The following is a 23,362-nucleotide window of genomic DNA, read 5'->3' as shown; positions in this document are numbered from 1 at the left end:
TTAACGCCACAACACGGCAAATCTCCGTTAATGAGCTACCGCAGATCGACCCCTGCGTGGGGCTGGACAGCGTCAACACGTTAACGAGCTAACTGCACTAACGCACTAGTTCCCACCAATGCAATTGAGCATTGCGTGGCACATCCGACATACTGTTTTACTTTTGTCCATGACGCGCTTACCTTCAGGGTCATACTTCACATGAAGACCAAAATAGTTCCAAACGCCAGATCTGAATGAGGGTGGGGGAGGTTCAATTTGCCATGTTGCAACGGGCTTAACTTCTGTCTCGCTAGCTTGCGCTGCACTCAGTGGATCTGCGCTCGACAGTGCAGCCTAGGCGGATAAGTCGAACGCAGATCCACTGAGCTCTCAACACAGACAGCATCGTCAGAAGAAAAGTTGATAAAATAAATTAAAAATTTTGTATTGTTCGGTACATATGCGTACCGAACCGAAAGCAGTGTATCCAGCGGTTCAATATCCATACGAGTATTGTTGCACCCCTAGTATGTGTATATATATATATATATATATATATATATATATATATATATATATATATATATATATATAGATAGATAGATATATATTTTAGTGCTGTCAAAATTATCGCGTTAATTGTTAAGATCAACGCGAAATGTTTAACGTGTTAAAAAAATTTAACGCTGATTTTTTAAAATTAATTTCCTGTAATCTAAGACCTTTAAACTCATGAGCACCTCTGGAGGAGGGGGCAACAGTGTGCTATGCTGGCGTTTGGCCTGACAGAAATGATTAGAAGAAGAAGAAGTGACACCATGCTACTATCTAGCTAACACTAGCTAACACACGCAAGCATGGATGAGGGTGGACTTTTGGGTGGAAAGTTTCTCTTTAAGAAGTTGCCTGATGGTTTGTTGGACAAAACGAGAGTAAGGTGCACAATTTGCAAAGCTGAATTCAGGTACCACAGAAGTAGTTCATCACTGGCGTATCACCTGAGAGCAAAACACCCAACTGAATCCGCCTCTACGGGACCTCGCCAGTCTACGCTTCAGGAGTATGGTGCTCGTGGACGAATAACAAAAAATGTGAGAGAAAAATTAACCAATTCCTTGGTTGTTTGGATAGCTAAAAACTGCCGACCAGTTAGCATAGTAGAAGATGATGGACTGAGAGAAGTCAGTCGCGCTGCATCAGGAGATGTGTGTTACAATCTGCCCTCGAGAGGAACCATTGTGTCGAGACTGCACACTTTGTATGAGGACCAGAGGGCTCAGCAGTCCAGCAAGCTTGTGCAAGTAAGGAACGTCGCTCTCACTGGAGACCACTGGACTTCGGTGAACAACAATAATTACTTGGGGGTCATGGCGCATTTTATTGATAACGACTGGACTGTGCAATCTTTTGCACTAACAGTGAGTAAAACTGAAGAGAGACACTATGCTGAGGCGTGTGCTGACCATTTTCTGAATGTTGCAAACGAATGGAAAATCAAGGACAAGGTAACCACGCTTGGCACCGACAGTGCTCGTAACATGGTTGCAGCCGCCAGACTACTTCCATTTGAACACATGCCCTGCATGGCCCACATTCTGCAAAGAACGGTCACAGTTTCTCTTAATGACAGCGCATTTGAAAGGGCTTTGGCCAAATGTCGCAAGATTGTTGGACATTTTAAGCATAGTCCAGCAAACGCTCAGGAATTTCAGCATACATTATTTGTGTTTATTCTGCATTTACTTCATTGTATTGCATAAATGTCTGTTACAATCTTAAAATATAAAGTTGGAAAAATGTAATTGGATCCAGGCTATTGATCAAGTAATTGCGATTAATCGCAATTAATAACAGAAAATTGTGAGATTAATTAGTTAATTTTTTTAAATCTATTGACAGCACTAATATATATATATATATATATATATATATATATATATATATATATATAGGCATAATATTACAGCTAACAATCTAAAAAACTCCCAAATTAGGGAATTATTTACTCATGCCTTTTTCCCTTATAGATCCAATCCAAATTCCATCTCACATCTGTTCTCCGGTGATCAAAAGAAAAGAGATCAGAAAAAATTACCTAAAACTTCCCATTCCTCCCAAAGCTAAGGAGGTCCACTACAAAATCCTCTCTGGTATTTACCCTTCCAAAGAATTTCTCAGACGTCGCTTTGCTATTGATAATAATTCTTGCTCTTTCTGTAATGGGGATATTGAATCAACAGAACATTTATTTTATGATTGTATATTCTGTAAAGCCCTGTGGAACAATGTGCTCTTCCCTAAGATTCCAAAGTTACTTGAATTTTCTAAAAATGATATTATCTTTGGTTCTCTAAGAAAAGAAAAGAAGCTTGAAAATGTTTTAAATGTAATAATTATTATGGGCAAATTCTTCATTCACAAATGTCGTTTTCTGAAAACAAAGCCGTCCTTACTTTTCACAAAGAACTCTGCCTCTTCCTCTCTTCTGTAAAATTTATGGACAAAAAACAAGCTCTGGATCTGAATCATATGATTATTGAACTAGATCTGCTAGACGCCCTCTAAGGTATAACTTATTTTGTCTTTTAATTACCTTTTTTGTTTGTTTGTTTGTTTGCTTTGATTCTGTTTGGGGTTTATTTTTATTTATTTATTTATTTATTTGTTGTTGTTTGTACTTCCTGTTCATGATCTATCTTCTATATGTCAGGAATTTAGCCTGTTCTGATACAATTTCATGTTGGGAAAATAGAATCTTTGTAGAGATTGCCATAATTGTTGTACATTATATTTTGTGCAAAAAAAAAAAAAGTTTTGAACGAAATGGAAAAAAAAAAAGTTTTGGACATGATTTTGGAGTATATCTTCGCAGTAGCGATTGACCGCAAAGTAAACCTACCGGAAATGTACAACCCCACATCCGGTCTCAAACCAGGAAGTTAGCATTTTCTCGTCTATTCTGTTCTGAATGTCCCGGTAGTCGAAAATGAGGCAGAGCTGTTGAGAAATGCTAGGAGCTAACTGGGCGCTAACCATGTCATTCAAAAACATTAACTGTCGCAATGTTGGCAAAGAGAGGAAGTGACGTAAGATTTGCGCATGCGGGGTACCGATCGGGTTTCCGGTACGGATCGGGTAGCGACACTGGCTGTGTCCCAATTCAGGGTATGCACGCTTGAAGTACGCATTTCAAGTGCGAATACGTCACCGCCACGCGACGACGGCTGTCCCAAATCAAAGTGTACTTCAAATGCATACTCCAAATGCGCCGTCGATTTCCCCAAATATCAAGCGTGGTCCGGTGCACGCTTCGTGGTCCCATATATCCCACAATTCATAGCGCAGCGGTGGGTGTGGATAATTTTGCCGCAAAATACGGCAGAAGGGAGCGGCCGAAGAGTGAACTGGCAAAAGTAAGTACTGAATATTATGTCACTTATTTATGTGCGAATGTTTAATAATGAAGAACATGAAAACATTACTGTTGGCCACATGTCGGCAAAGTTATGTGACATTAGTGATGTTTGCACTTTCACTTGGTTTTAAAGCCTTTACTCCTATAGTCGACCTTAATCTTACAGAGAATGTGATGATTTTATGGATAATTAAAGTCAGTCATATATCCACAAACACAACAAGCTGAAAGTCAGTGATGCTGCTCGGTTTGCAGTCGTGAATATCACGGCACAAGCAGGATTCACTGCACTGTTAATGTTAGCTATGTTATATTGCTGCCTCTGTTCGGTGGTGTCGAGCCAAACGGACTTTAACGTGTGTTTGAACGAGCTGACGGTTCACTCGTTAAGCTGAAAGAAAGATGCTTTAATCACAGGAGTCACACATGTGTCCACTGTACCATCTGGAAACTCTTCTTGTTTAACACTCGTAATAACACAAAGACTAAATCCTCCTTCTCTTGTGCTGTTTTGTAACAGTGTATACACCTGAGACTGTCACCTGTCTGTCTGTCCTGCACTCTCTCTCTGTATGAAGTATGAACATGTATTTATAAGTTACACTTGTGTTTGAATCCTGCAGCTTATCACACATTTGATTTCCATGTGTGACGACTGCAAGTGTCCAGAGTGAGGACAGACTGAGGGACCCACTGCTGCACATCATCTGTGAGGCTTTGCACCCCTGATGATCCACCAGGACAAACTCAGCAGTGTGTGAGGAAGAGGAGGAGGAAGAGCCAGCAGCAGCTGACAGATGGAGAGAATAGACAGACTATTCCCTGTTTGTGAAGGACTGCTAGAAAAGTTTAAAATAACTAATTGTCTGTCCTGAATCAGTCTTATTAGGTAATGTTCAAATAATGTTATCATTCCAGTGTTTTCAGTGTGGGAGAAAGTACTCAGGGCCTTCAGGTTACACACTATGAAAGGCAGCAACAAGTTTAATATTCAGAAACCTAAAGTATGTATCAGCAGCAGAATGGAGCTAAAAATAAATGTTTGTTTCAGTTCTATGAAGCTTTGAGTATTTTGGATTAGTAGTACTGCTGTGTTTGTTGCATCATATTGCTGTAATTGTTTATATGCTTTATATATTCTGAGGTAAGTTGATCTATAGTGTTACATCATATTCTATAAGGATGTTATGTGTTTGTTTACTTTCTGCCCAGTTTGACCCATTTAGCAGAAGTCAGCCTGTTTACGGCTCTGATATCTATTCTGTATGACTTAAAGCAGTTATGACATGGTCTGATTTTCTCACCCAATAAAGGAATATTCAATATATCAGAAACAGTTTTCACAGCTCGTACATTTTCCTTTTTACACATATATGTAAGCATTGAGCCAAATTTAGTAATGCCAACATATTAAACGAACAATATTTGTCTCTTATATATAATAAGATGACCTTTATTGTTGGAGAAACACCGTACAGTCCTGGTAGGTACGGTGTTATCCACACAGAAATTAATATAGTCCGTAATGCATGTAGTAAGGCTGTCGATGTCCTCTCCGTGGTCGTCACAGATCACCTCCCACACAGTCGACTCAAAACAGTCCTTAAGAGTCTCCTCGCTCTCCTGCGACCATCTCTGTACTGTGCGGGTGGCTGGTGGCTCCCTGCGCACTAAGGGCTCATACACAGGGACAAGACACCTATATATACACTGTCAAAGATATTTGTCTTTGAGTGAAGATTTAAGGTGATAGGAAATATAAATAACTGCAACTTTAATCTTTGACCCAGAGTTCAAGCTCACTGCTGTAATATATATATATATGTATATACCATAATAATCTGACAATACATATAATATTGGCCATATTATATTTACATTACCACAGTGAGATGATTTTAGTCTCATGAACAACATTAGCTGATTGTTATTTACTAACTAATCTTGAAATGACTGTTCAGTACAGAAATGAAGCCCAACTATCATGTTTTACAGTCCTGTGGTCTCAGCCTCAGATACTCAACTAATCAAAGTGATGTCATGACAAAAATGAAGGACCAACAAAACATTTTTTCTCCTTCATTCCTGTCACACACTGCTGTATGACACGTTTCTCGCAGTTAGTATCATGGTTGCTAGGCAACCTGAACAGCGCGACAAGTGCTAGACCGTCCCATTTCACAAGCCTCTCACTTCCGCACTTCCCGTACTTATAGTACGCACCGTCCGTAGTACGCGTAGTGTGCGTACTTCAAGCGTGCATACCCTGAATTGGGACACAGCCAATGATTCGTGTCACTACCCGATCCGTACCGGAAACCCGATCGGTACCCCGCATGCGCGAAAGGTGTCTACTTCCGGTCGAAGCGTTTTACGATAGTTACGGGTCAGAGTATCTGTTAAGATGTTAAGAATAATAAGTATCTCTTAAAATGTTTCCAATAATGAAACATTTCAATATAATGTAGACAAAAACGAAAAATAAAAAGATAGTTACGGACCAGGACTCCCCGATCCGTACCGCGCATGTGCAGGGGTTTTCTTCTTCTTCTGTTCGTTTAATGGCAGTTTACTCCCCAGTGTATGAGGATACTGCCACCTGCTGACCGAGCGAATGAACCCTATTATAAACTGAATTACTGTCATTTCAAATGCGTGTTAAATTTGATTTAGCGATAGTCCAGTGTGTTTAGGCTTGTCTGTGTGGAGAGGATTGATTGGAATAGTGATGATGATTTCCACTATCACTGTCAATTGTCAGTAAACACTTCATCTGGCTGATGAATCTACACGTGAGATACTACAAAGTCTGTATTATTAAGTCTGTAATTAGGCGCCATTCTTCTTATTTTACGGCGCTGTTATTCATTCGGGGAATGCTCTCTGTTGAGGAGAAAAGCATGAATTTATTTGTATACGGGGGTATCCATTGTTTAAATGTCCCGGTAGTCGAAAAGGAGGCAGAGCTGTTGAGAAATGCTAGGAGCTAACTGGGCGCTAACCGTATCATTCAAATATATTGAATGTCGCAATGCTGGCAAAGACAGGAAGTGACGTAAGATTTGCGCATGCGGGGTACCGATCGGGTTTCCGGTACGGATCGGGTAGTGACAATTCGCTTGTCTCTTTGAGATTGTTATTGTTCTAAATAAAGTTCATTTAAAAAAAAACCTGTCAGTGTGACGAAACTATAGTGAACACCTCCGGTTTCAGACGTTCATAATAAAACACAAAACCACTTGGAGTGCCGTTTCTCTGTATCCTTACTAATAAATTATATGTTATAAGTTAATTCCACTCAGTCAGTCAGTTAATCAATCAAGAAGTCTTTGTCTATATAAAGCATGGACGTATCCATTAGTAAGTATTTTCTTTTATTGACAAACACATTTTTCTTTCAAGTATTTGGCACAATATAATCCCCCCAACTCCACCCCAAGGGAGGGAGTAGGTAATCACTCTGTTTGTTAGCATCCACAGTTTTAAAGACATACTAGGCCTTGCATTTGACCTTTACCTTCACTCTCACTGCCCAAGGCCAAAGTTAATTGAAAATGAAAATTCAAGAAACCATATTGAGTGCCCCCATATGAAAGGGCAACACACTTTTGTACCTGTGCAATATAGTGCCCTAAAATGTCACAATGAGGCACATAGTGATTAATATAACGTTTTTACCGCTTGTAGAAGGCAAAGATTTCAACCAGTTCTGCTCCAATCATATAGATAAACATAATAAAAGAAACACCTCACCATTTTATCTATCGCTGTTAATCAGCTATGTAACACAGGCCTTCAAGTACTTTCATGATCATTTTTAAAGGCCATCACTGTCTTAGCTAATTATAGGCCAATCTCCAACCTTCCTTTTATCTGAAGATGGTTGATTTGAAGAGATCCAGTCAGGTTTCAGAGCTCATCACAGTACAAAAATCAGCTTTACTGAAGGTTCCAAAAGATCTTCTTATCCTAACAGTGGAGACGCAGACCCAGGCCAAACTGTAGAGGTCAGAATAATTGTCAGATGATTAATGAGACAATATCTAATGTAAGAACTACTGGAACTCAAATCAGAAATTATTGTTAAACATAAAAATATGCAACTGTCAAAATTATCAGAGCACCGAATCATTTAGGATATATCAGATTATTGAATGAAATTACTCACATAATCAGTTACTTTTTTCTATGCTAATATGCTAGGGCAGTGGTTCCCAAACTTCTTTTGCTGGGCCCCCCTTTGTTTACAAGAAAAATGTTCGATCCCCCCCCCAACGCACGCGCGCACACGCACAAACACATCCTCCAACCACACACACCCATATTTTGCTCCATTGCGGTTTATTCACACCTCAAACATTTAGTAAAAAATTAAGCAAATACAAGTAATCTGCAATAAATTACAGGTAGTAATAAAATAAACTACTAACTCTTTCACGCTAGGTCCACACCTACAAGGGGATTTTTGGAAACGCAGCTGTTTCGTCCACACGTAAACGGCGTTTCGAATCACCGAAAACTGAGATTTTTTAAAACTCCTTATTTGCGTTTACGTGTGGACGAGGAATACAGAGTTCATCACGCAATGTCAAAGGTATGTGCCTTTTTTCATGTCACGCTGTGCACCACGTTATTGTTTACATGAGATGAATTGCAGAATGGCAGATAGAGACAAAATACTGTTAATCTGACTGTCTGCAGGTTTTACACGCTTACATATACACACACAGTTACTGTCCTTCCATTTAGAAAGGCAGAGGCCTCACGGTGTAATTATTTTACATGTAGTTGTTTTTTCCTGTGTAATAATATTCAACATTGCTATCAATACATTTTTCAAAAAATGTGTCTCTGTGCAAAATGGGTTCAAAAACATAAACAGCTGTGGGATACTGTTTGTCCGTGATTTGGAGAGCCCAGCGCTGCTCCCGACACAGGGAAAACCAATTCTGCAGGGGAGACCTACCTCAGCACTTGTGCAGGTGAAGCCAAAGGGAAAATATGCTTCACCATATTTTCTAGTCTTTGGCTTAGAATGAAGTTGGTTTGGAAACATATTCAGCGATGCTTCATCTCCTGCTTTGCATTTCTGTGGCCGCCCTGTGCTAGCAGTGTCCAAGCGTTTTGTCCCCCCCCCCCTTTCATGGCGCGCCCCCCCTGCAATGGCTCTGCGCCCCCCCCTAGGGGGCGGGCCCCACACTTTGGGAAGGTCTGTGCTAAGGTGACGATAACACCAGAGAATAAAATTAACTAAACTCTTGTTTGGTTCTTCTCTCCTAATGCTTAGCTAGACTTTTATTTTGAAGGCAAACGCAACACTTTTCCTGGAGGAAGTTCGACGTAACTTCCGGTTAAGCAAATCAGTCCAACCCATTGGTCCAACCCTTCTCAATCAGTGACAATCAGTCTTAAATAAATCTTTTATTTGCGTTATGAATCACTGATCTTCCCTGAGTCAATCTAGTTATTCTTAAGGATTAAAGGCTGTAAAAATAAATAAATAAAACGAAATAAAAAATAGAGAAATACATGAAATAAAATAAAATAAATCGTAATAAACTAAAATAAAATTACTTAAATCAAATGAATTACACAAAGTAAAATAACGGATAAAAAAATAGTACAAAAAAAGTACATTAAGACTAAATAAAACAACGAGAAGAAACAATTTAATAAACAACGAATAAACAGGTAAACGACAACAAACAATGCTTCAGTTAAACAAACAACAGTAGTTGTCGTTACTTAAGTAACAATCACTTACGTACCTCAAAAACAATAACTACATTAATTTAATATTAATTCATTTAGACGATTAAGCAAACAAAACTAAAATAAAACAAAGTGAAATTAAATAAAATAACATAAGAACGTTTGGCACAAAATAAAAACTACAGCCCAAGTAAATTATCTGAAAATAAATCATATAAACTACACAAAAAAACTTAAAAAGTATAATAAATTCTTGACATGAAGTTTATTATTAGAGTCTGAACGGGCTGTGGTAGTTTACGAATGTTTACTGCGCCTCCATGTGGTCAAAATTTTGAAATACAACAACAAAGTTTTCTTAATACACCAATCTTAGTAATATCCGTTTGGGCAATATCACATTTCATGTCAAGAACTTTGTTTTAAATTTAATCTTCGCTTTAATCCAAAAATCTATAACAAGTTGATAAAACGATCCCACTTTCTCAAAGATTTAGGTAATATCTGCAGCACTCAGAGATTTCTCCTGATCTGCGACAGCGCCACAATGAAAATATTGCATTTAATGCTAGAAAAAAATATACTAATCAGGTTAAAAGACACTATATCTTTATAAGATATTTTATCTCTATCAGATCAGATAACCAAAATTTGGAGAGAAAAAAAACAAACATTTGAAACCATTTTAAATGAACTTGATCCAGTTAATGATTGTATTACACTGAGATTCAAAGAGCATGTAAATCGTTGTATTTTTGTAACAGTGAGTGAGAAAAATTCATTGTAAAACAATACAGTCCTTTTGGACTGGTTGCAGGCCAGAATAGAAAAGCGGAAATTTACTGAAAAATGAAATTTTAATTGGAAAATATTTCATTCACAAAGGCAGTTCAAAATGGATCAGTCTATAAATTCCTCTCATTACTTAGTAATTTAAATTTAATATGTGTGTGCCTTTTTTCTTTTTTCTCTCTCATTTTTGTATAATTTTTATTTATTGACATATTTATTTTTCATATTTATATTTATGGATCATTATATTTGGTAAGCCTGTGTTGTTGTTACAATATGTTCAATACAGCTTTTTGTCTGGCAAAAAAGAAATCAAGTATCCATCCATAAATTTAAAGTTTATGCTGGACTTGGAATCAGTTTCGTTATGCTTTTCCAGAAGCGTTTAGCAGCACCTGCAGTCTTCCTCGACGGGCAGTCTTTGCTTTGTTGTCTGTGCAAACTGAAGGTGAAGTGATAATACCTGTGTGTAAGCTGCTGGTTGTTTCTCACTGTGGATTAAACTTTTAATGTTAGGCAGGCTCCAGATGGAGGCCCAGAGGTACCAAACCCCCACTTTCTCACCTCATTCTCATTTCTTCTTTAGGTGGTAACTGCTCCAAGATCCTTTTCGAAAAACGTAAATAAATCAGGTTTGTATTTTGGTTTGTAGCTCCTGTCACTTGTTTCCAGTAATGCTGCCTAGGTCTCATCTCCTTGAATTAGCTGTGTCTCGTTACCCTGATGTTTCCTGTATCGCTGAATACCTGTGAGACTATTTAAAGTCTCACTTTGCCTCAGTTCTTGTCACGCTGTATTGTCTTCTGTCTTTGTAGATGCCCAGCTCATTTTTACATTCCTGGATTTATGTTCTCAGACTTTTCCAAACTCAGTAAATGTTTTCTTTTCATTTACCTTACACTTGCCTTTGCTGTCTGCACACCTAACCATTACCCTGCCCTTCTCTATACTTCTCAGTGAACTCTCTCAAATCAAACACTAGTAGTATTCTCTCATCCTGAAGCCATACGGCTCACTGCTCCTGTTAAACTCTGGGAACCTTGTTCTTGACAGTAGGTACCAGCACACTTCTATTCCATTTCTCAGTCATCCTCTCCAGAGCACGCCTTCGCCTCTCCGGGCTCTCTCCCAGCTGTTCTCTCACTATAGATCATCTCTAAGATTGTGTTAAACAATCTGATCAAAAGGTCCACTGCCCTCTCTCCTAGACATCTCCTTCACAGGTATGTCATGTGGACCAGCTGCCTTTCTACTCTTCGTCCTCATCATAGCTGCCCTCATTTCCTCCTTACGAATCATCAGCTCTTCCTGAGTCACTCTTTCCTCCATCCACCCTCCACTCGCTGTCTCATTTTCTTCATTCATCAGCTCCTCAAAGTACTCCTTTTGGGTGTTAGTACACTTCCATCTCTGTCCTTAATCACCCTAACCTGTTGCACATCCTTTCCAGTTTGATATCTCTGCCTAGCCAATTGATACAAATTCTTTTCTCATGCCTTAGTATCCGGCCTCCTATAAAATTTACTATAAGCCTTTCCCTTTGCTTTTGCGACTCTGTTAGCAATGTTTTGATATACTCAGATGTTAATTTTGTGTTTAAAATCATTCAATAAGGAATCAAATCTGATTGTCTGAAACAAAAATGATTCTGAGAAGTCAGTGGTGTGAGCATTTGTAACCCTTTATCATACTGATTCATATACTTTCATCGTTAATGGGATAATCTAGTTGAATGATAGGTGTGTATACATATGGAGGTTTTACAATATGTATAAATTTCATGGTCAGGTGAGGGTGAGGACTATGTACAGTTATGTCCAAAGAATTTTGGGAAGCAACATATTTTTGTGATTTTGTCTCTGTCCACACCACAGTGGATTTAAAATAAAATAAAAACAAACAAACAAAAAACAAGATGTGATTGAGGCACAGACTTTCAGCTTTAATTCAAAGAATTTAACCAGAGCACTGCATTAGCTGTTTAGGAGACAGATATTTCTATAGTCTCCCATTTTCAGAAGCTCAAAATATAAGAATTCAAAATAAAATGAGAAAACCTGCATTTTTGTCCAAATATTTTTGGACCCGTGTGTATTATGACAGAAACACTATCAGTATTAAACCAATGTTTGATGGTAGAAAAGTGTTATTGTTCACTAGAAGTCGTTTTTGTTTCAAAAGGGGCAAGGAAAGTTATATTTTCAAGCTGCAAACTGTCAGTGCTAGCTTTTGAAAAGTTGCCTACTTAACTTTTAAGTGACCAGGTGAGGTCAGTTATGGCTCAAGTCATATATTTATTTGTGTTCTGTGATATTTTTAATTATAAAATGTTTCCTCCATGATGAATGTCAATCTGCTTCCTCTACTTTTTTGTTTGTTTTGTTTACAGGAACTGGAACTGACTATTTGGCGTAGCAAGCACAAGAGTTCCATAACAATATAAGTATAACTTTTTGTTTTGAATTAAAAAACAAAACCCCGTCTTTATTGTTCCGTATGAGGGGAACGTCATCTTTGTAGGTAACTGTGACATTTTATATAAAAAATTTAAATCAACTGGATGAATCAGATACAATAATCAAAATAAAGTGAATAAAATTAATAAATAATACAATTAATAAATAATACGGGAGCTGATTTCCACACCTCCTTGCGCTGTGTGAGCGACGTGCTGACGTCACGGTCGTGCGTCGCTGTGGAGGAATGTGCGGAAAGTTGTGTCCACTTTTCTCCGTGCGCTGTTCGTCGAAGGGAGAAAGAGAAGCTAAAAACAGAAGCAGAAGTCCAGGAAAAGTTCCGTAGAGTTCGGACGTGAGGAGCCGGTGAGTGTCCGGACTGCAGAGCGGGAAGTGTCGGGCTGAAAGCGCATCTGTGCGGGGTTTTTGTCGGAGCGGAGCGGCTGCAAAGTTGAAGTCAGTTTGGGAAAATGGAGGCGGTGAGGTGGTGAAGAAGGCGCTGTCCGGGGCTGATCAGGACCATGGCTAACACTCTAACACATCGACCCACACTTTCCCCACATTTTCCCGGCTGCCAGTTGCAGATTCACCGCTGGAAAACAGCTGGAAACGCTCCTGTAACACTTTAGACCGACTCCGAAGTGCCGCAGTAAAATGTCGCTGTTTGATTCGACTTGTGCGCTTCCGCAAACGAAGTTTGGTGAAACTCCGTAAGGATCTGAAATGGTGGCTGTAAATTACAACGGCAGCTTTACAGCTACCATTTTTTACACGAGTAAAATATAATCTCATAGGTTCAAGTTTAAAGTGATTTAATCAAACGTCTCTGGAAAAAAAATCGGAAGTGAGATTTTTTTTTCTACAGAAAATAGTTCCTGATGTTGTTAGTCCCCAAACATCCTGAATCTGTGCAGATTATTGCACTTTCACTTTTTAATCCTTCACTTAAAACCTTCTTCTTATGTCCACTCTGACCTTATTTATCTTGATCCAAATCAGCTGAACAAGTTTACTTTCACCACCGCTAATTCGATGTCGACAGATTTATGGAGGTATTTGTGTTTTTATGTGGCGGAGTTTTAGGTTTTTGTCACTTCTGTTTTTCCACCATAAATTCGGCTTATTTTCTGCTGAATAACTTTGACCTTTAGTTGGTGAGATGTGGGGTTTAAGTAGCTGCCAGGCGGCCTCCTTCCCCGCGGGGTGGTCCTCTAAACTTGGTGTTTTTCCACAGGGACTTCTGTGTGGCGCTGTCGACTGAGCCGTGGTGCTGCTTTCAAAATGGCCGACAAAGCGATGCAGTGAAAGTTTTCAGTTGTTATTTCAGCGTCTTTACTGCAGGATGTTTATTCTGAGAGGAAGGAAAATCACCCTGTAATGACTTCCTCTTTTTTATATTAGGCAAATTCATCTCCCGGGAGGCTCATTGATTAGTAATAAGCGCTAATATTTAAAATTGGTAAATTAAAATGACCTAAGCCGCAAGTGACCAAGCTATTTAAGCGACTAACATGACCAACGAATCGCTTTTTTTTTTACTATGAAAAATATTTTAAACAAAATAAAATAAAATGAAGTCCCATTTTTTATTTTTTTTATTTTACAATGAGTTAAAAGCACACACATTGTATCAGTAAAATGTATTATACAGTCCAAGTATTACAAATATTTTTTTTTTTAAAAAGTTTGTCTTTATTTTAGTAATACTGGGAAAAGAATACATTTTTAAAAGTTAAGACAAACACTGTTTCTGTGACACATTTTATTCCACGTAGGAGTACACTGTGCATATGCACTGCGTAAATTGTGAGTAATAAAAGTTTACACACAAGCCAGTGATTTATCAGTAATTTTATACCTGACTGTGTTCGTACTCTACCCTCAAACTTAGATGTAACTGCATGAGAGCAAATAGTGGCCCTTTTGTTTATAAAAAATCACAAGTCTTTAAATTGAAAACTGCGGCTAATAACAATAATAAAACTATTGTTGTTATTATTGCCCTTTGGTCATCATCTACAGTTTGCAAAAATCCCCCAAACAAACCATAATGTCTCAGTCATCCAGGTCATGTTAGCCTAAGAAGCTTTAAAATAAGGCAACTGGACTTATTTAAATTTCTTGAAAATGTTTCACGTCTCATCCAAGAGGTTTCTTTAGTTCTAAAGCCAAAGTGGAAGTGATAAAGTGGAACCTTGCTCCCCCCCCCCCCCATTTTCTTGCCTTAGCGATGCAGGTTTCTCTCTTAAAACATCGTCACCACTTCCGGTTCAACTGGAGGTAAACTAGAGAAGTGATAGAGAAGTAGTGGCAGTATGCAGATTGCACAAAACTGTTGGTTCAGAATGAGTTTGATTTAGTAACATACGAAAACAAGCCGGTGCACATGTTTTGTAGATTATTTTTTTGCACAGGGTAGGAACAGTTCCACTCAAATATTCAGAAATGAGGGCCATGAGCTTGTGTGGATTTGCAGATTTGCATTTATCTGTAATTATGGGCATTATTAAGTAGATTGCGCTCAAATCCTACATGAGAAAAACTGTTATCTGTGGTCCGTCTTAGGCAGAGAGGATTTAGAACGCTTCATGTTCAGTGTTACACATAAGTCAATGGAATAACCAGAAACAAGAAACATATATGTGGTTATAATTCTGAGATCACAGTTATTAAAAATATTCCTCCCGTGTCGTTGTCCCTGCAGCTTTCCGTGTGTCTAGGTGAAGCGCTGAACTCCACATGGCAGTTCAGCCTGTGTTCTCGCTCGATATGTTCCCCGTGGGCGTTCCTCTGATGGAGGATGGGCAGAATCTCAGCGACATGCCCAGGAACACGCTGCCCGCCCCTCAGTTGGTGATGCTGGCAAACGTGGCAGCGGTGACAGCTGCGGAGAGCGGCGGTGGCTGTGATGGTGAGAAGGAGATGATGGAGCTGAAGACTGTGGGAGGCAGCTACTCGGACAGCGAGGACGAGAGTGTGATCAGGTGAGGAAGTGAGAACGAGTCCGACCTGGTCTTGACCCCCATATTTAACCAAGGGAAACTTTAACCAAACATTGAAACTATTTGTTAACACAGTAATTTAATTTTACTGGCCAGTTGTGATGCTCCATGGGTTGTTTGCTATTCCTGGAAACATCCAGCCGTTTCTATATTTGCCATTAAGAGAAAAAACCTTCAGCGACAGCTCGTCTGAATGGGAGAAATCATAATCACACTTTTTTTTCTGTTGAGATTGCGTTTGGTCCAACATTATTACACACACAGGGTTCCTGCGGTCATTAAAAAGTCTGGATTTAAAATGAAGGAAGCTAAGATCTATAAATGTTTTATATTTCCCTGTGAAGTTGCAAAAGGCGTTACATATTCCAGTTAAGGACAGCCCGTGATGCTCCCATGTGTTCCCAGTTCAGAAGTGAGTTATCTGCCTTTTTTGCTGTCATGGAGAATGAGTTGTTGCTTTTGTAGTCATTTTTCCTTTCCAGCAGCACTTAGTGTGGGTAGTTTGGTTTGATTTCAGCTTAACTGTGAGTGCATATTGTGAGGAATTCCCTTGTTTGTGCAAAGGATGCCCACAGCAGGCAAAATATTTTAAAGCATGCTCTAGATTTTCTGATTGAGATATTACTGATAATAAAAGAAAGACCTGCTCTATAGTACCTGATAGTAAAATTGCAGATACCTGTTTCATCTGGCCACTAACTCACCTGTGTGTGTGCGATCAGGTATGGCTATGAGAACCAGAATCAGAGAGATGCCGGTATTGAGAAGTATCCCGAGACTCTGGGCCCAGGTATCCGTGCCGTGGTTGTTGGAAACAGGACAGAGGAGAATGAGAACGAGGATGAGGAAGACAAAGCTGAAGATCTGTCCTGCCCGCCTCAGCCCCGCTCCTCCTCCGCCACCACCACCAAAACACCACCTCCCCAGGGTGCCAAACGCAAAGAGGCCCCGCCTGCTGTGACGGAGAGCACGAAGAAGAAGAAACCGTTCCACTGCAAACCATGTCACTTCCAGGCGGAAAATGAGCAGGAGTTTGTGGATCATCTAAGCAGCCACAGCATCAGCAAGATGATGGTGGTGAACCGGGTGGAGGGGAGGAGCAAGACCAAGGCAAAGGAGGCGGAAGCACCCGAGGCCCCAGCAGGTGGGGAGGCCGAGAGCGGCGGGGAGGTGGCAGCCAATGCAGATGACATCAAAGGGCTGATCAGGTGTGAGCGCTGCGGCTACAACACCAACCGATACGACCACTACATCGCCCACCTGAAACACCACAACAAGGAGGGTGAAGACCACAGGTAAGACCTGCGCTTGTGCACTGACACACACACACACATTTTGCCTCCATATACCAGCATTTTGCAGGAAACCATGACCAGTTTTTTTTACCGACCTGAGTAACGAATGTGTGCTGCCGCTGTGTCTCTGCAGGGTGTTTAAGTGTACTCTGTGTCCATACACCACTGTCAGTCAGTACCACTGGAGGAAACACCTAAGGAATCACTTCCCCAGCAAACTGCACACCTGCAGCCAGTGCTCCTACTTCTCTGACCGCAAGAGCAATTATATCCAACACATTCGGACTCACACTGGTACGACGACCCTCTGCGTTTCTGTCTTTGGCCTGTCTGAAGTCTTTTAGGCACTAACAGTGTCTGCATGTAGGTGATCGTGGGACCTCAGTGTTGTTTTCTGTCTATTTCAGGTGTTCGCCCATTCCAGTGTCCATACTGCGACTACTCAAGCTCACAGAAGACCCACCTGACCCGACACATGAGGACTCACTCGGGTAAAACTAACTGTGGAGGCTAATAAATCAGTTGAATAGTCACCTGTTATATCAGTTGTACAGCACTGCTCGATGTTTCTCTTAGCCAGCCAGAGTGAGTGGTTTGCCCTCTTTGTTTGGCACTTGTTCCAGGATTAAGCAGATGGCGTAAAGACCCAGGCAGTTTTTCAGGGCAGTAGTAGTAGTAGTTCCTTGTCCCTTGAAAGCAGGATTTGTCCCATATTTATAAAATACGTCCGAGTTTGACACCCTTGGTCTAGATTCTGAAATGTACCTTTCTTTCTTATCTAGCTCATTGTTGAATATTCAAGACCCGAGAGTAAAACTGTTAAAGTATTAGTATTACAGTAGTTGTAGTGCTCACACTGCTGTACTTTAGTAGATGTAGCATGGTGATACTAGTGATATATGATAGGACTAAGTAGAATTAATATCACTGATGTTATCGCTCTGTTTTTGTTCCTCTGACTCACTCTGAACATTTCTGTTTGTGTTGCTCTCACTGAAGCTGTCGCTGTTGGACTAACATGGTAACAGCAGAACTATATGCTACCATCTCCTGTGTTGTGTTGTGTTGTGTTGCTCTGTGGGGCATTCACACCGAGGAGCAGATGAATCTGAAAACAGATCAGCGGGGTCAGAAAACGGCCTCTGATTAAGTGGTTTCAGTTTTATCTGCTCTTCTGTGATCCTCAAAATCCTGCATGAACGATCCTGTTTCAGTTGTTTGGCTTCCATCGGGATACACGAATAAACCTGAATGATTTGAAAGTAATAATTTTGCAGATTTTACTAAACAAGACACAATTTATAGATTTGCTGAGAAAAGGTTAAATAAAAACTCCACCTATAAAAAGCAAAAAGCACATTAACGGCAATTTGACCAATCTCCACGTAACCAAATTTTGTGAGGAGGGTAGGATGGTAAAGTTTTGTTGGTTTGGTCAGCAGTAATTGCCCTCCCTCACACCGTTGGATAAATGTTTGATCTCTGGGCTGCAGCTGGAGACCCTTCAGCTTCAGCAGTGATGATCTTTGGCCTGAAGGTGGCCACTTTAAAACCGAAGTTGATGTTTGGAAGCTAGTTTGCTCGATTTTACCATGGAGCTCATTCAAAAAAATGCAGCCACAATGGGAATTTGTCCACAGGTGCACAAGGAGATTACCTTGAAGTAGAGATCAGTCAGACTTATGCATGGTGTGTTTTTTGTTCTTTATGGTTAAGAAAGGGACCTCAGGGTTGTGAATACAGACATATAGCAGTTACAGACAAACACAAGGAATCAGTCTACTGACGTATATAGATCCTCAAGTATCAGACTCACCTGCTGCATGAAGCTTTTCTATATCCTACCGCCTTCACTGCAGGGGTGTAACACCTTCTCACTTTCTTGTGTGCAGGTGAGCGTCCTTTCAAGTGCGAGAGCTGTACCTACCTGGCAGCCAACCAACACGAGGTGACTCGACATGCTCGACAGGTCCACAATGGCCCCAAACCTCTTTCCTGCCCCTACTGTGAGTACAAGACCGCCGATCGCAGCAACTACAAGAAGCATGTTGAACTCCACCTCAATCCTCGGCAGTTCCTCTGTCCCCTCTGCAAGTATGCTGCCTCCAAGAAATGCAACCTGCAGTATCACATCAAGTCTAGGCACTCTGGCTGCAACGTTGCCCTGGATGTTTCCAAAGTCAAGCTGCGAGTCAAGAAACCAGGTCCCGAGAGTGCAGAGGAAAAGTCAGACTCTGGAGCAAATAAGCTTGATGATTCATCCAGCATTGAGGAAGACCTGGACATGGACAAGGGGGAGGAGGAGTCGAGTCCTATCAATCTGTCAATCAGAAAGAACACTCGGCCCAGCACTGGCCAATCGGTACAGACCGAAACACCTGACAAGGTTCAGAAGAAATCAACCATCACATCTGAGAAACTGCCAAAAGCGAAGGACAAAGTGGAACCAGAGAAAAAGATCACAAGACAGAAGAAGGTCGAGAAGGTCACTGAGAGTCCGGTGGAGAAAGCATCTGTTAAAGAAATCCAGATGGAGACAGAAAGTGTAGAGAACAAGGTGAAGAGACGAGCCAAGAAGCTTGCAACAGAGAAAGTAGCTGTTCAGAACCAAGCAGAAGCACGCATAACCCAGAAAGACCCAGTAGAGACAGAGAAATCTGACCAACAAAGACCAGGGGAGGCAAGATCAGCAAGGCAGAAGCTGGACAAAGAGGAGCAAAAAGGGATGCCTGAGAAAGAGAAAGAAAATCAGAAGAATGACAGCAAAAATGCCAGCAAAGCCAGAAAGTCTGGAACAAAGAAGTCTGAGAAGACTGCAGAGCACGTCAAACAAGCTTCACAGAAACCCAAGTGTCCAGAGAAAGGTCAGAAGGAAAAGGTAGTCAAGGAAAAGGCCTTAAAGAGGAGAGCTGTGGAGGCTTTAGATCTTTCCAGCAAGCCCTGCACTCCATCCAAGACCAGGAGGGTGAAAGCCTCAGCTGTGGAGGATGTTCAGTCTAAACCTGCCTCACAAGACACCAACAAGGTAACTGAATCCAGTCTGACAGCACACAAGTCCAATGGGGCAATACCGGCAAAGCAGAAGAAGACGAGGAGCTCCAACAAGAAAGCCCCCACCCCTCAGCCTGCTGTGGAGCCAGCAGAGGGTCGAGCAACTTCAATCAACAGTCCATGCTCAGAGGCTCCTAAAGTTTCTCCTCATCTGGACAACTCAAAGGAAACCGCTCCCAGCGACCCAACAGAACACAGCCCTGCAGCAAGAACCACCTCCGCAAGTACACATGCTCCAACAGAGCCAGAAAAGACTCCAAACAAACCCTCTGAGAAGACGGACATTTCACCCACCTGCAGCTCCGGTGAGGACACGCCTTCTCCTGCTGAAGAACCTGCGCCAACATTCCTAAAACCCAAGTCACCACCTTCTCTGGTGCTCCCTGGGCAGCGAAGCAAACCCACCGAGCCCGAGGATGACGAGGGCATCCACAGCAGCCACGAAGGAGGGAGTGACATCAGCGACAGCGCCTCCGAGGGCAGCGACGACTCCGGCCTCAATGGCAACGGCGCCGGGTCGACTAAGATGCCCAATGACCCAGAAACACCCACTGATGAGATCCCAACTCCTACTGAGCTAAAGAGTCACATGTGCATCTTCTGCGACCGCACGTTCCCCCTGGAGGTGGAGTATCGGCGCCACTTGAACCGCCACCTGGTGAACGTCTACTACATGGACAGCAGTTCCCAGAAATGAGGAGCTGTATCCAGCACACTGTGCATCTTTAGGACCCATCTCTGCTTTAAAGTGCAAACACTCCAGTTGTGTGAAATAAGACTGCACAAACGTATAAACTGAACAAATGTCTCATCATTTGGTGTCCGAGCACCAACTCTTTAAATTTAGCAGCTGATTCTATTCAGTTATCACCAGATTTGCTCTTGTTTTGCTGATTTGAAGACCCTCCAAGATTCTGGAAGGTCTTCCAGAATCATCCTCCTCCTGTGGAGTCCTGGAAGAGGTGTTGGGGCTATGTTAGGTGCTCAGACCCTTTTGAACTTTTACATGCTGGTCTGGTCTGTAGGGTCGGTTTGAGCCGACACACTGGCATGTACATATGCTTTTCTCTCTCTCAGATCATGTCCACCTCAACTCTGCTGTTGCACATACAGTGAATTTTAACATCATATCAATTTTCATGACCTCCACAGAACATCTGAAGACCTTTTTGAAACCTGTCAGTGTCGTAAAGTCTCCATGTAGGAAAAAAAAAAAAAGATTTTCTAGTGTAAAAGTGGAATTTTTTTCCCTGTTTTTTTTTTAAAAAAAGAAAAAACATTCAGTGCCTTTGACAATCAGCTGTTGAAATGTTGCGCTCTTCTTCTCATTAGTTTTTATATTTGTCGTCTGCAGAAAAATGCTTTTCTCCTTTGGTGTGTTCAAACAAAACCTGAAGCAGAGTCGCTGGAATGTTTTTGGACCTTTTCACAATCACATATATTAATAGCCAGAGGGATGACTGCTTCTTAATAAACCTCACCAATACCTGAAGTCATGTAACATTCAAATGAAGTCCTAAGATTACTCTCCTTATCATTTAGCAACTGGCTTTTCCTCCATTTCTGGCTTGAAGAGAATGGACAGTCTGCAGGAAAATCGACACAGCTCAAAGCAAATCTGTTGAATTTGCGTTTAGTTCTTCACAACTTTTTCCAAACTGTGTTTGTAATCACGCTGCACTTAAACTTCACTTTGCATTTGGTCTGAACATGCCGTTTTTGTGTTAGGGACTAGTGTTAGGGCCACTTTATGGAAAAGGTTGATTAAAACCAAACTAAATACTAAGTCTACTTAAAATAACCAGATTTTTGAAAGGATGAAAACCTGCTCACACAATTATTTTGTGCTTCCACAAAAGAAATGGTGTGTGTGTGTGTGTGTGTGTGTGTGTGTGTGTGTGTGTGTGTGTGTGTGTGTGTGTGTGTGTGTGTGTGTGTGTGTTTTGAGCAGGCTTCAAACCACACTTGCTAAAGCCATTATTGCCAGGTTAGCACCTGAGCCCCACACCTTCAGGATCAAACACTTTAAGTGTCTCACTGTTTCCTGTGGTGGCCTCTCACTATTTCACACAGGTGTGACCACTGATGTTCTTGCATCTGTGCATTAGCAGCTATTTGAGTTTGCTCAAATGTGTCCAACTGGAATAGCTGAATTCCGGATACTTTTCACCAGACTGTGCAAATTTGTCAGCACAGGCCATATTATAGAGGCGCCAACAGGAAGATGAATTTTATTCTCAAAATTCCTTTTTTTTCCTTAGTGTGGCCCTGGTACCAGTTTGTGAATGCTTTGAGATGTGATTGGTTAAAGATCTGGTTATTACACCAGCTGTAGTAAAACATTAAATTCCATTAATGGTTAGGGGTTGGGGGGTTATATTCTTATTTTTCATTACAGTTTCAGTGCAATATTCCTTTTAGTGGAGACGCCAAAGTGTTTTCTTTCCGACTGTACAGAGTGATCGTCATCCGAGGACTGTTATTATTACAGAGGCTTATTACTATCAAATGAAAACGACATCATACGTATGAGTTACTGCTTGTAAAGGTTTGTGTCAGCAGCAGCTTGTGTAGTTTCTGTAACTTAACGATGAGGATGGTGTTTTTTGATCTTTTCTGTAATTAAGCTCATTGGGGCTCATTGAGTCTTCGAGAGCAAGCACTGCCCTCAGTGCTTGCTCTCAGGCATCTCTAAGCCTAACTGATCTGTGACAGAAAGGTGAAAATGATATTTTTAAAGAAAGGAACAAAATTTATTTGGGGCTGCGTTCAGAGGACACTACATTTACGTGAGCCAAAAAATCCGTCCAGTAGGTCCCGAAACAGCTTCTCTTGCTAGTTCACACTGCGATCAGGTTCTTCCTGCTTCTACAGACTTTATTTTAGTTTCTGTCTTGAAGCCTCAACTTGAGCACTTTGGCCTCCACCATGCCCCATGTACAGCTGAATATCAGAGTAACTGAGTGATGAAAATGATCAGATAAAATTACACCAACTTTATCGTTTACAAAGGTTTGCAGTCTGTTTAACAAGATGAAACGTCTTCTCCTGTCAGGAGGTTTAAATCAAATTAGAAATGTTTGTCTAACTGTCTGATGTTATTGTGAGCAGGTTGAGTGCACTCTTCAGCTAAAAACTAACCGATTAAAGCTTTAATCTGTAATGTACTTTCTTCTGCTTTTTTGTAAATAAAGATTTCCAAACACTATCAGCAGCTTCCGCATCTGTCTGCCCGTTTTTAATAAAGTTGGAACACATTCAGAATTAACCGGAGCTCGGAGTCTATTAAAAGCCTCATTAGTCCTTAAAATCAGACATCAAAGAAAATCTGGTGTGACTTTAAATATAATCTATATGCTAGTGACAACATATTTTAAAATATCACATTCCATTCTGTGTTTTTGCACAGAATGGAATCAAAGCATCACAACCAGCTAACACCGAAACTCCCCAAATTAAGTTTACCAACAGATTTTTGTGAATACGAGTTTAAAGAGTAAAAAGATTTAATGTGAGGGTATTTCCACCTAGACCTCTGATTTTACACCTTACATTTAAAACAAATTTAATTTTATTTATATAGTGCCAAATCACAACAAGCATCTCAAGGCACTTTATATTGTAAAGACCCTGCAATAATCGCGAGTTAACCCCAAC

The 23,362-nt window shown here is 40.7% G+C and overlaps 1 protein-coding gene across 1 annotated transcript; it reads left to right on the top strand.

Annotated features, from left to right (window-relative positions):
- Nucleotides 1–12,602: 12,602 nt before the first annotated feature.
- Nucleotides 12,603–22,905, top strand: LOC134641037 (RE1-silencing transcription factor-like). The gene is made up of 6 exons (XM_063493224.1): nt 12,603–12,723; nt 15,062–15,341; nt 16,082–16,654; nt 16,788–16,948; nt 17,062–17,145; nt 18,547–22,905. The coding sequence occupies exons 2-6, from the start codon at nt 15,097–15,099 to the stop codon at nt 20,400–20,402; spliced, it is 2,919 nt and encodes a 972-aa protein (XP_063349294.1). The 5' UTR covers nt 12,603–12,723; nt 15,062–15,096; the 3' UTR covers nt 20,403–22,905.
- The last annotated feature ends 457 nt before the right edge of the window (nt 22,906–23,362 follow it).

Source organism: Pelmatolapia mariae, linkage group LG2 (assembly GCF_036321145.2).
Source record: "Pelmatolapia mariae isolate MD_Pm_ZW linkage group LG2, Pm_UMD_F_2, whole genome shotgun sequence".
In the NCBI taxonomy this organism is placed as follows: domain Eukaryota; kingdom Metazoa; phylum Chordata; class Actinopteri; order Cichliformes; family Cichlidae; genus Pelmatolapia; species Pelmatolapia mariae.
Note: the sequence above shows the minus strand (reverse complement) of the source record. Positions and strands in the feature narration are given on the sequence as shown.

Coding starts and splice junctions, on each gene's coding strand:
- LOC134641037 (XM_063493224.1), top strand. CDS start 15,097: ATGGCAGTTCAGCCTGTGTTCTCGCTCGATATGTTCCCCGTGGGCGTT. Junction 15,342..16,081: donor GAGGACGAGAGTGTGATCAG/GTGAGGAAGTGA, acceptor GTGTGCGATCAG/GTATGGCTATGAGAACCAGA. Junction 16,949..17,061: donor ACACATTCGGACTCACACTG/GTACGACGACCC, acceptor TGTCTATTTCAG/GTGTTCGCCCATTCCAGTGT.